The 12,967-nt window shown below is 40.3% G+C and overlaps 1 protein-coding gene across 8 annotated transcripts in view; it reads right to left on the reverse strand.

Moving 5' to 3' along the window:
- Positions 1–12,967, reverse strand: part of ASAP1 (ArfGAP with SH3 domain, ankyrin repeat and PH domain 1) — a 246,538-nt gene that overhangs the window by 10,932 nt on the left and 222,639 nt on the right. For 6 of the 8 annotated variants that reach the window (XM_053243637.1, XM_053243636.1, XM_053243641.1 and 3 more), the window contains 3 exons: positions 11,834–12,065; positions 5,595–5,765; positions 2,013–2,079 (listed from right to left, as the gene is read on the reverse strand). In XM_053243637.1, coding sequence (XP_053099612.1) covers positions 2,013–2,079; positions 5,595–5,765; positions 11,834–12,065 — 470 coding nt within the window. The remainder of the gene's footprint in view (positions 1–2,012; positions 2,080–5,594; positions 5,766–11,833; positions 12,066–12,967) is intronic. The other 2 variants (XM_053243643.1, XM_053243642.1) reach the window with 1 other exon arrangement.

A 12,967-nucleotide genomic window follows, 5' to 3' on the forward strand; every position in this document is an offset into this window, starting at 1 on the left:
GTCATTCACACGTTATGCTGAACAGGTGCAGTCATCAGGGCTGGACTGGGGGCACTGAGAGAGTGGTGGAACGTATGTGGGGAGAGCACCGGGTTCTGAGCAGAATGGGTAATTAAGGGTGGGAGTTGGGGCACAGGGGCACCCTGCAGGTGGGGTGCACTGGGAATATGCCCTGTTGCCCCGTGGGCCAGTCCGAGCCTGGCAGTCATTCACACGAACATCACATTTGTTTCATCACAGCACAGCATTCAAACATGCAGGCCTCCAAACCAGCCCCAAGCAGTGCGGTGCGCTCCAGGAGAGCTGGTCTTGTGGTAGCAAGCATGAATTGCCCCCTTTGCTAAGCAGGGTCTGCCCTGGTTTGCATCTGAAAGGGTGACGTGTGAGCACTGTAAGATATTCCCTATAGGAGATAGGGCCATAGCTCAGAGGACCCCTGGTGTTATGCAAGAGGGAGAAAGATTTCTCTCTCTCCATCGCCCTACACACCTTGCATAATTTTATACACTTTATGTCTCCCCTCAGTCATATTTTTTTCTAAACTAAAAAGCTCCAGGTGTTGTAGCTTTACCTCATAACAAAAGTGCTCTAGACCCCTAATAATTTTGCTTGCCATCTTCTGTATGCTTTCCAGTTCTAGAATGTCCTTTTTGAGGTATGGTGACCAGAATTGTTCACAGTACTCCAAATGTGGCCGCACCATAGATTCCACCATAGAAGGAATTCTTCTTCCCCTTTATAGCTTCCTTGACATTAGTCATGCTGGCATCCTTCTGGACTTGGTAGTACCTTTCTTCTTTTTTGGTCTACATTCTAACTGGGCTTCTATTATTGCAGTTTTAAATAAACTTTATGCATTCTGGAGCAGAGTGACTCTCTTGTTTTTCCCTTTCAAGTTTCTTTTCACCAAACTCCTCATTTTAGAGAAGTTTCCTCTTCTGAAGTTCAACATTTGTGTGTTAGACTTCCTTGGTAATTCTCACCTCACTTATATGATGAATTTGATCACATTATGGGCTCTGTGCACTACTCAGGATTAAGTCCAAGGTCGCCTTCTCTTTGGTTGGTTCCATGACGAACTGTCTAGGGCACAGTCGTTCAGCATATCTAGAAATTTGACTTCTTTGTCATTACTTGAATGTGAATTTACCCTGTCTATGTGTGGGTAATTAAAGTCACCCAGTATTACAGTTCTGTCTCTCTTTGACAGCTCCGATTTCCTTCTGAAATTCCCAGTCATTGTCAGCGTTTTGATCAAGAGGGTGATAGCACATTCCTAGTATCACATTTCCTTTTAGGCCTTGTATTTTCACCCACAGAGTTTCTGTGGAGGACTCCTGTCTTCCTAGGTTTTCTAGCTTGTTATATTCTATCTCTTCTTTAACATGCAGTGCTACTCCACTCCCAATTCGCCCTTTCTTGTCCCTTCTATAGAGTTTATATCCAAGAATAACAGTTTCCTACTAGTTCTCATGGTTCCACGATGTTTCAGTTCCGCCCACTATATCTACGTTTTCATTAGCAACGAAGCACTCCAGATCACCCATCTTGGCTTGAAGGCTTCTGGCACTGTCATATAAGCACCTATATGCAGAATCTCTTACCTGGTGTGTGTTATCTTTCTTATGGTCATTTGATCTCTTTGACCAGCTAGCACATCATTCGGTATGCTCTTTACCTGGTTCTACTCTGTCCCCTTCTGGTTTATCTGAAGCATTTACACTCTCAAACCTTAAGGGAAGGCATTTGCTGAACTGAATATTGCCCAGCTCCTGTCGGCTATCCTCCAAGTGTCATTTTAAAAGCTGTTCTGCGACCTCTTTGATTAAAAGCAAGCTAAATGAGTTCTACCACAAAATTTGTTACGAGTGATTTTCTAGGGAGTCCTGAAAGCCCAACCATTTCTGGATAAGCATTCTTGTGTGGCTATAGTGTTATTTTAAGAAAAGAAGGTAAATTAGCTGAAATAACTTAATATTAAATAAAAGGTAATCGAAATACACAAATCTTACCCTGATTGTTGAGACATCCCCTCAAACTTGTTTGCCGTTTTAGAGGCTGGTGGACCCAAATCATTACCTAAGTATTAAAATATTAAACATGTATTTTCATTTCAAATTGAAGAAACAGCAAACAGTACTGTACATAGTGCAGAAGTTTATAGGGACAGGCACCTACATTTGTTATATACAATAAAGGTCAGAAAGGGGCACCTCTGATCTATAAACTGCTCTCCTTTGCAGTGCCAGTTTGAGCAATTAAAATCAATCTCAAGAGAAATATTTTTCAAATGAAACAGTGATTCATTTTAACTACAGATTATACTACATCTACACCATTCTTTTGAGTATATCGCTATTTGTACAGGAAATTATGCTGCTCAGCACTTCCCACATGTGGATGTATGTGTTTGCGGCCAAGGTGCTATGAGGGAAGTTGAACAAGAGCTAAACATCTTGATCTGAAACCCCCACCCTTTTAAAAACTTCATTACAATTTAGTCCATATTTGGAAATCACTATTTCTGCTATTCTTTCCAGAAATCAGAGTTTACCAAATTATGACAAAAAGTTTGAATTGTACATTTGTACAGCACTGGGTATATTGTGAAAATTGGATACTTTGAGGATACTGGAAGCTCTCACTCTCTGTGTGCGAGCTTTTAAAATTATATCATTTCAATAGAGAAGAGGGAATATACAGTTCCTCAGAATTTCTATTGGCAAAGACATTATTTGCATTACTAAATCAATTGCTAACAATAAATTCTATCTCTCAGGCAGGATATTAATTAGATGCTAACAATCAAAGTGAAGAAATCACCACATGTAGGCTTGATTCACACAAACGTCAGCAGGGCAGGCACCCAGAATGCCACTGCAAACTACCACTGCCCCACACAAAAGGGCTTGCAGTGGACCATGAAAGCTTCCAGATGCAAGAAGTTGCTGGACACAAATGGCAAGCCGTGTACAGCAGCCTCCATTTGCTGCCTGTTTGTGTGAACTGGGCCTCAGAGAGTGACACCATAAATTAACACTACATTCGTGGCAAAGAAACGGGTTATTATGGTGGGAAGTATTCGAAAATTTAATGTAGAATATATTCTCTATTTAAGAGCACCCAATGCAAAGCAAAGTTTATGCTAGGAAAAAACAATTATACTAATAGCAAACACAGGTTAAAAAGGGGGTCTTCTGTAGTATCAGATGAGATCTAATCTCAGGCAAGCAAAGCAGCAAACCTAGCCATCTTCTAAAAAATTAAAAGAACGAAAAGGCGACCTAGTTCTGGACCTTCTCATGGGCCATAGCAGTAGAGAAAATTTGAGCTTAATTAAAAAGCCATTCATATTTCCCAAACAGATTGCAGTATTTTGTTTCTTTACAAATCTTTTAAAGTCTATCTGAACTGGAAGGTTCTGCTATAATTTCAATGCACTGTTGCCAGTTCTTGTGAAAAAGTGGCTTAATTAAGAGGCAATCCAAAACAGATGTATAAAATTTTAAAATTTCAGATCACAAGCAGTGCACACACACACAAAATACAAATAAACTCAGTGAACAAAAACAGATTAACTACAGGTGTTAGTTGATGATTTCACTAACACCAAAACAATGTACTATACATTATTTGGCTGGGGCCATGCAAGTTAGAAAGAACAATAAATAAATACATGTAAAGTGTGCTACCAACTCTGCAAGAACATCTGGGACCAGACAGTATCCTCTGTGCCTTAATGAAGAATATACTGTATGTTCACCTTTATAAAAAAACCTACTCTCTATAGTAGACAGAAATTGATAATTTAAGTGGAGACTTGGGTGGCAGTTTCCCTGTCACTGAGTTTAATCTGTTTAGATATATAGGACATGTGAACTACACATTGGCTTAGAGTTGTAATTTTGATCCAAGCAGACAAAAACCCATATTCAATTATCCTTATACCTGGAACTTCAATTTCTCTGTAAAACACCCATATCTATTACATTCCAAAGATGCCATACAAGCAGTTATACTCTCTTCCTAAATACTAACCACAAGTCAAGTAAGGGATAATATTTTATTCCCCAGGGAACACTCTTCCCCGCTCCCCAGGCAAATCAAGTTATAGTAGTTTTCCAGTTTACTAACATTTTTGCCATGCAAGTCAAATTAGTGTCATCAGAGTCCCCAGTGCAGAAGACTCCACAGAGCATTTTTGGTATTCATGTTGAAGGGTTTACAAATACTCTTGCCAGGCTAGCTTGATGCTCAGAAATGTCTTACTGGACCAAGGAATTTTCCTGCTGCTGCCATCTCATATAGCAGTGCAAAATGCTCACTGTGAAATTACAGAGATTTTCAGCAGGCTACAAAGACAATGGGGTAGGGTAGGGACAATTGTATTAAGGCAGCTACTTCAAAAGTCTATGAAAAGAGTTTCCTTCAGGAGGGTCAAAAGCAGAATTGAAACTTACAGCTCTACACAAACTGGCTGGATTTCCCCCATTTTTATCACAAAGAAAAAAATTATATTAACCCAAATAGCGCTAGGCTAAATACACCCTGTTTTACAATTAAATTTCCTGCTTATCATCAAACAGGTGTAAATGAAACCATAAATACCTAGGTTTTTGCCTATGACACAGAAAAGTTCACAGGAAGTCAGCAGGCTAATCAGCTGGATCAATTCATTTATAATCAGCAGTCTCTGGTTCAATTCAGACATCATGCCAAACCATGATTTATGTTAACCCTCCTTTAGAATTCTAACTTTCATTTGAGAGTCAAATGTACAAACAAAACGTATTTTAGAAATTTTCATTTCCCAGGTGCTCTACCCACCCTAGATGCAGGGCCAGTTCAAAACACCACATAGAAACAACAATTAAATCATGTTCCCCACAGCCTCCCCACTCTCCTGCCCAAATGCACTTCCTGGGAATTCAACTTTTTATTTAGGTCACAAAGAAACCAAAATCAACTATGATGCCCAAACTGATACATCTTGGTCTATTCTAACCAAGTTGCTTCAGCAAAAACTAGATATGTATCCCAAAGCTGGAAGTGAGACAATATCTAGGTTTACAGGAAGCAAGTTGGTTATAATGAACCAAGATGGGTTGGTTTAGGTACCAAAACTAACCTTGGTTTCTATCTAACCTAAATCAGAAGTAGAATTCTTGGGCAGAAGAGGGCAGAGTACATGCTCTCAAAGCTTGGGAATGTCATGTACAACCAAGCTTTAACTGTGGCTCTGGGTGACATCTGAACCAGTCCACAGTGTCCTTTGGAAGTAGACTTAATTGGCAGACCTAAGCTACAAACATCATATCAAATTGCTAAATTTTGAGATTTGAAATAGCTAAATTTTGAGATTTGAAATAGCTAAATTTCCTTAAACTTTGTTTGGAGTGATGTCTGAATTGAGTCATTATGAAGAGCCTCAGCATTAACAGCAGAAAGAAAAAGTACTACCAAAAATATATAGATATAATATATATTCCCCATACCCCAATCTTTCTTTGGAGTTGTCTTTCCTTAGTGTTTTATTTTAAAACATTCACACACACTTTTCTGTTCATGCTGAGCATCCAAAGCAGCTAACTCACCCCAAGGAATTTGGCCCTTATTCTGGGGTCCATGAGGTAGTGGGCTTGGTGGGTCAGAGAGGGTTCTTTTGTGTCCAGGGGGTGGGGGTGGGGGCCTCTTCTTAGACAGAGTGGAGCTGCCACTAGTGGTTTGAGTGCTTAAAGGGAGGGTTGAAGGTGGGCCAGATAGACCTGTAAAATCAAACAAACAGTTTCTTACTGAAACAAAGGATGGGTTAACATAGAAGTAGCACAGAAGGAACTCATATCAGACAACAGCAAAGCGCAGCAAGGATTGGAAACATAAACAAGCCATTCCAAACATTGGAAAGATTAAACACCACTCCTATTACACTAAGCTTTCTCTGATGATGCAAGTAGTTTGATTGGTACAGTGCACACATACACAACTTGGAGTATCGTAAAGAAACAACTGCAAAAGAATTTCAGTTTAGTATTCAGACACAGCAGACAATGCTTAAATTATGTAGTTGTTATATATTTAAAATTAAATGGGACAGAACAGCTGGAGCCTGGAAGTTACTTTATGAAAGACTCACACTGAAATCAAATACTGTTTGTGCTGGCTTTCTGTACAGCAGCTCCTAATATCAGTTATTCATTTCATTTTATAAAAACATTATTAGGAATGCTACAAAACATACATAAACAACAATTTAATCCACTTCAAAAGTTCAAATTAAAACAAAGATGTTGAATCAATCTACCTCTAAATTAAAGAAATGGGTTCAATTATATTGTAAAAAGGTACAGAAAGAATGAGTATTTAAAAATGACAGCTCAGTTAACAAAAGTTTGGCTATTAGGAGTGCAGTGTAGGCTCACATGCCCCCTACACATGGAATAAATACCTCCTCTATTGTCTTATTTATAAATTTTTGAGTTTTAGTAATTAACTCCCTCCTTAAGATTGGGAGGCGTTTGGTGGTTTCAGTAATATACCCTAGGGTATTGTGATATAAGTGGTATTATGTTTTTATCTTAAACTGTGTTATATGTGCTATTCTATTTCCTTGTTGTGCTGGTCATAGACTGTAATAAACTTTGAACTGAACTACCTCCTCTGTTCTCTGATTGCCCAACTATGGTTTGGTGGTCAGCTACTGCAATGCTTGAACGGAAAACTGAGCCTACATGTTAGGAGTTTTGCCTCACACCTTTGATGCTCAGAACTCAGAGGTTCAAGGAGCTTCTTTAGATGTAGGGGCCACTCCAAAAATTAATTGATCCAGCTGATTAGCCTGCTGACTTCCTTTGAACTTTTCTGTGTCATTGCAAAAACCTACGTATTTATGGTTTCATTTACACCTGTTTGATGATAAGCAGGAAATTTAATTGTAAAACAGGGTGTATTTAGCCTAGTGCTATTTGGGTTAATATAATTAACCTTTATCCCCTGAAAAGGAGGCAAAACTTTGAATTCTATTGCGTAACCAGACCTTATGATCTTTAGAACCTTTAGTGACATTGATTGGGTTTTCAGTACCGATAGCATTCCCTCATTGGCGTCATGCTCGATATCGAGAGCCCCACTCGTGAATCCTTGGAAAGGTGAGCCAGATGGTGTACTGTCAGTGGATACTAGGATTGCAAGCAGTGATGTTGTCGTCTTTGGTTCTAAAGCAACATCCTCCTCTCCTGCCGACTCTTCTCCGAAATCTACATAATCCGCTGCCTGGTAGGTTCGCTGTGGCATTCCTGCTGGTGAATGTATAGGCGTTTGTGCTGGGGATAACTCTGTCCGTCTCCAACGCTCCATTAATGTTGATACCGAGGACTGCCGGAACACTGTCTTCGATGCCATAGTTTTCGGTCTCAGGCAAGTTGATGCCGATGGTGCTGTGCTCGACACTGATGTCGGTATCGTAGCGCCCGGTTCCTTATCCAAAGTTAATGTAGTCTGCACTGCTGTTGGCGATGGCATACTCCTCTTGGAGCTCACTTTCTTAGCCCGTTTTCTAGGAGGGGAGTCCTCCTCCTCTTCCATAGAAGAATGTCTGTGATTTTTGTGTCTTTGGTGTCTCTTCTCCACTGTCTCTGGGCAAGCTCCTTGGTGGCTTTTGACTGCATTGTAGCAGGTTCCACAGAAGGAGTAACATTGATGCACGATCCCATGCACAATATCGACCTTGATGTCAAAGGCTACGTTGGCCTCAGTGTCCGAAGTGGCTCATCATACAAGGCTGCCCTTAGTCAAAGCGCTCGGTTCTTTTGTGTTTGTTTTGAGAGCAAGCATTATATCTTGCACGACATCAGATTGTGCTGCTCTCCCAAACATAGCAAGCACATGTCATGACTATCTGTAGTTGGCAGTTTTGTACAGCACTTAAAAGTTTTCTTTGCTATTGGTTTTGAACTATTCTCCGCCGCCTCCTCCTCTCTTTTTTTGATGGACTTAGCTTAGAGAGTACTGTAGTTGTTTAACAGTCCTTCGCCAGTAGGGTTCATTTCAATCCGCTCACCACTGGACAAGTCTGGGGCTCGCTCCATTTATTTTCTTATTTCTTTATCTGTACAGAGTTGTCGTTATCCTTGTCAGTCCTTAGTCTTTTCAGTTTCAATCAAGTTTTTTACCGAGGAGCAAATATTACGAGGTGCAGATGCTTAGGCAGTCTAATAGAAACTGAGCAAGTACACGTCCCAACTGCTGAAAATAACAGAAGCACAGAGCATGTGCAGGGCAGTTGGAGGTGTAGTGAGGAGCTAGCCTATCTGTCCGCGAGGTCCCTGCACAGGCGCAGAACCCATTCATTATGAATGCAATGGATCATAATCCAGATTATTGGGTTTTAACTAATGAATTAGATCTGTGGTAGAACCATAATTTAAGTTCATGGTACCACTACTACTGCAATGAAAAGTAATAGGTTTTGTTAAAAAAATAATAATTTTAAAAGGTCAAGCCAGTTTGTCACTGAACTGGTCTGGCTCAAGGGCTTGACCTTGAGCTGAACCCCGCTGGCTGGCTCAGGGGTTCTAAACTTGGAGACACTCCCCCATGGCCATGCCAGCACCCCCCGAGGCCGTAGGATCCACACCATGGTGGCGTTGACTTAAAATTTTCAAAAAAGGAGTTTAGAACCCCCGAACCGGCTCAAATTTGAGCCAGGCCAGGGGTGGGTGGGTTCGGTGCCACAAAATCTAACATGCCCAGTTCGGTTTCAAGTCTGGTTCGGACTCGAACTGAACTGGGCAAACCAGTCCTTTGTACACACCTACTTTGAAAATGGCTCTGAAATATTTCTTGAAAATAGTGAAAAATTTAAAAAATCTTGACTGCCTTTGTTTCCCCCACTGGCAGCTGCTCGAGCACCATCTTTGGAATTCTCAGTATTACATCTTCTTTCTTGATTAGCTATGTGCGATTCCAGACAATTACAAGAAACGACCTTATTTGCTTTTGTGAAGCCAAAATGCTTCACATGTGGAGATGGACTGCAATTCAGAAGACTGTAACAGCACAAGCAATATCAAATAGGGCCTGCAACTGTTGAGCCACCTTAGGACATGTAGCAATTACAACAGCACTTCATGTGCTATCTAGGGGAAATACTGCATTTTCCTACCAACAAAATATTGCGGCCTGAGCATTGGGAAAACGGTCATCAATGAAGTTGAGTGGACTGAACTATAAATTTTAAATAAATGTTTGTTTATTGTATTAAATCCTGAATGTGTGGCAAAGTCCTATGTTACAATCAAAAACATATTCATCACAGGAATCCTTTGGAAAATGTTTGGCTTGCTGGGAATTATTCATTATTATTTATAGTATTTACGTGCTGCTCTTCAGCAAGACTCCCTAAACGGCTTATAAAATTATTAAACACACACCACACCAATACAATAAGAACAGCAGAGCAGCTACAAATGTCAGCATAAAGCGAGAGAGAGCGCGAGAGAGAGTGCAAGAGCGCACGAGCACTAGAAACATCTGAAAGGCATAGACAAATTAAAAAAAGATGTTCACCTGGTGCTGAAACGATATCAAGCTCAGCGCCAAGTGAGCCTCCCTAGGAAGAGTATACCAGAGCTGGAGGTTCCACAACTGAAAAGGCTCATTGCTTCTCGGCCTTTTGGCTAAGATCAAGTGTACTGAAAAGGCTCTACCCACAATCCTTGCTTGCCTCACATCTGAAGGTGGGGGCAGGGTGAGGTGGAGAAGGGTCTCTGTGGATGACCTTAACACTTGGGTAGGTTCAAGTAAGAGAAAGTCATTAACATACCTAGTTCTAAGCAGCAACTTCAATACTTTTGCTCAAACTGTAGAACAACTACATGAGCCATTTTGGAAGGGCGGTATACAAATCAAATAAATAACGAGAAACTATTCAACACCAATGAAAGAAAGCAGGCCTACAAGAAAGAACAAGGCAAGAACCGAGCAGAAAAATGGAAAAATAAGCCACTGCATGGTCAATATTTGCACAATATAAGTGGAAAATCAGACATCACCAAGACCTGGCAATGGCTTAAGAATGGCAACTTGAAGAAAGAAACAGAGGGTTTAATACTGGCTGCACAAGAACGGGCACTAAGAACAAATGCAATAAGAGCAAAAGTCGAAAAATCAACAACAAACAGCAAGTGCCGCCTTTGTAAAGAAGCAGATGAAACTGTGGACCACCTAATCAGCTGTTGTAAAAAGATTGCACAGACTGACTACAAACAAAGGCATGACAAGGTAGCAGGGATGATACACTGGAACATCTGCAAAAAATACAAGCTACCTGTAGCCAAAGATTGGTGGGACCATAAAACTGAAAAAATTGTCGAAAATGAAGATGTGAAAATATTATGGGACTTCCGACTACAAACAGACAAACATCTGCCACATAATACACCAGATATAACTGTAGTCAAGAAGAAAGAAAAACAAGTTAAAATAATCGACATAGCAATACCAGGGGATAGCAGAATAGAAGAAAAAGAAATGGGAAAAAAATCACAAAATTCAAAGATCTACAAATTGAAATTGAAAGGCTGTGGAAGAAAAAGACCAAAATAATCCCAGTGGTAATTGGCACCCTAGGTGCAATTCCAAAACAACCTGAAGAGCACCTCAACACCATAGGGGCCACAGAAATCACCATCAGTCAATTACAAAAAGCAACTTTACTGGGAACAGCCTATATTTTGCGACGATATCTATAATAACCAACAATATTGATGATAAAATTCTGGCATCCCAGGTCCTTGAGAAAGACTCGATGTCTGGATAAAACAAACCAGTCAATAACAGCTGTCTGACTGTGTAAACAAGAAATAATAACAACTATCTATAACAATAGCAACAACATTGACAATAAAATCCAGCCATCCCAGGTCCTTGGGAAGGGCTTGATGTCTGGATAAAACAAACCAGCCAATAACACCTATCTGACTGTGTAAATAAATAATAACAACAACTATTCTTATAGCATAACTAGAGGGAAACAAGAACGTTGTGCAAATGCTTCCAAAAGGCCTTCTTTTTCCTCCACTGATATTGCCTAACTGGAGCAGTGGTGTCAGGCATCAGCCTGGTCGAGCAAAGGCACAAGGGCCAATGCTCAGAGGGTCCACTGACCAACCCGTAAGAGGAGCATACACCACCACCTGGTAAGCCTCACTGTATTATAGGATTCACTGGGGTTGAATCCTTAAACGACAAAATTCTAACCAACATTAAAAACCAGAAATAATTAGTTGGTTTGCATGTTAAAAATATTTCAGGTGAAATTAAGAAGTTAAGAAGTTATTGGATAATGTGGCCAATCTAATTTTACTGTGAATATTTCATTTGAGCAATATAAAATGCTCAATCTTTCAAAGAGCTGAGAGTGTCCAGAAATGAAAGAGAAATGTGAGTGAAATGTAAAAGGCTACAGTAAATGCTTACAACAGTAGTTAACAACATACCCTTGTGGACTTAGCACCAGTATATCTCTGGGATAGCCTCTCTTGGCCAGCTGTATCCCATCCTGTGAGGTCTTCTCAGTTAGCCCTCCTTAGTGTCCTGGTCCCTGGTGTAGTGAGTGGTGCCTGGGCCCCTAGGGGGGTCTTCTTTTCTTTGGAACCCCCCCCCATTTGTTCAGCCCCCTCCTTAGTGGCTTTTAAGACCCTTCTCAATACCTACCTTTTTTGCCATGCTTTTGCCCTTTAATCCCCCCCCCCCCAAATCATTGCTATTGTTATTGTTCACCACCTAGAGTCTTTGGAGGAGGCGGTATACAATAAATAAATACATACATACATACCTTTGCCAGCATTTCTAGGAGGAAGTGGAGGGGCATCTGCTGCTGTTGGTGATGTTGTTGAATCTGTGCTTGCAGAGACAAAAATCTGATTGGGAAAGGCTCCATAGGAGAGTCTCTGTTTGTCTCTTGGAGTGCTAAGACCAGGAAGAGCCATTTTGTCTTGAGGAGAAATACTGGAAGAATGACAAAAACTCTGAGGTCTTGGAGAACGCTCTTTCTTTATTGGACTAGGCTGTAGGAAAATGAAATACAAGCACAGTATGCACTATCTGGTTTTTTGGAAGGTAATACTGATGAACCAGAAACAACTGTTATTTATTTATTTATTTGCTTTATATACCGCCATTCCAAAAATGGCTCAGGGCGGCTCAGACATATTTCTATGTCCTACAAAGGCTCTGGATTAAGACCTTGAAAACTGGGCTCACATATACCTTCTGTGTATGCATGGACCTCAAGTATGCTCAAGAACTGCCTCATTCTCTCCAATGGCATATGAAGCTTTGTAATATGCAACCCAGTGTGTGAACAAATATATTTTCAATCGCTAAATAAATGGAGTGATTGGGTGTTTTTTTTTAAACTGGAGGGCCATGAGCACACAGGAGGCCCTGCAGATCTTGAGCCTGGAGATAGATAAAAGACATAACCCAGTACACAATTATAGATAAAACATTTGTTCACAAATACAGTAAACATTAGTTTATCTCAAAAAATGCTCTTCGGAAAACCTACTAGGGCAGCATACAAGAAAACCACACCACCACACAAAATAGATACCATAATTTTGGGCATAAACACCACATTGGCATAATCGCTGTAGTAAGGAAAAAAAGGCCAAAAAATTGCAGAAACCCAGCAGAAATGCCGCATCAGGGTAAATGCCGCAGTTAGAGGGGGACATCATGCAATATTTTTTGGTGTGGTGTTAAAATTTTACTACAGCTAAGCATTGCAGCATAAATCACTGCTAACCCATATCCTTGTCAGCCTTAATGCAATGTAAAAAAATTAAGATATAAATGCTGAACAATTCTTTTAAATATTTTAACAAATCACATCGCATAAGTAATTTCCCATTACACCTTATAGGAAACCTTATTTATTTTAAAGCACATCCAGTGGCGCTCTTTG

Source organism: Hemicordylus capensis, chromosome 4, assembly GCF_027244095.1.
Source record: "Hemicordylus capensis ecotype Gifberg chromosome 4, rHemCap1.1.pri, whole genome shotgun sequence".
NCBI classification, from domain to species: Eukaryota; Metazoa; Chordata; class Lepidosauria; order Squamata; family Cordylidae; genus Hemicordylus; species Hemicordylus capensis.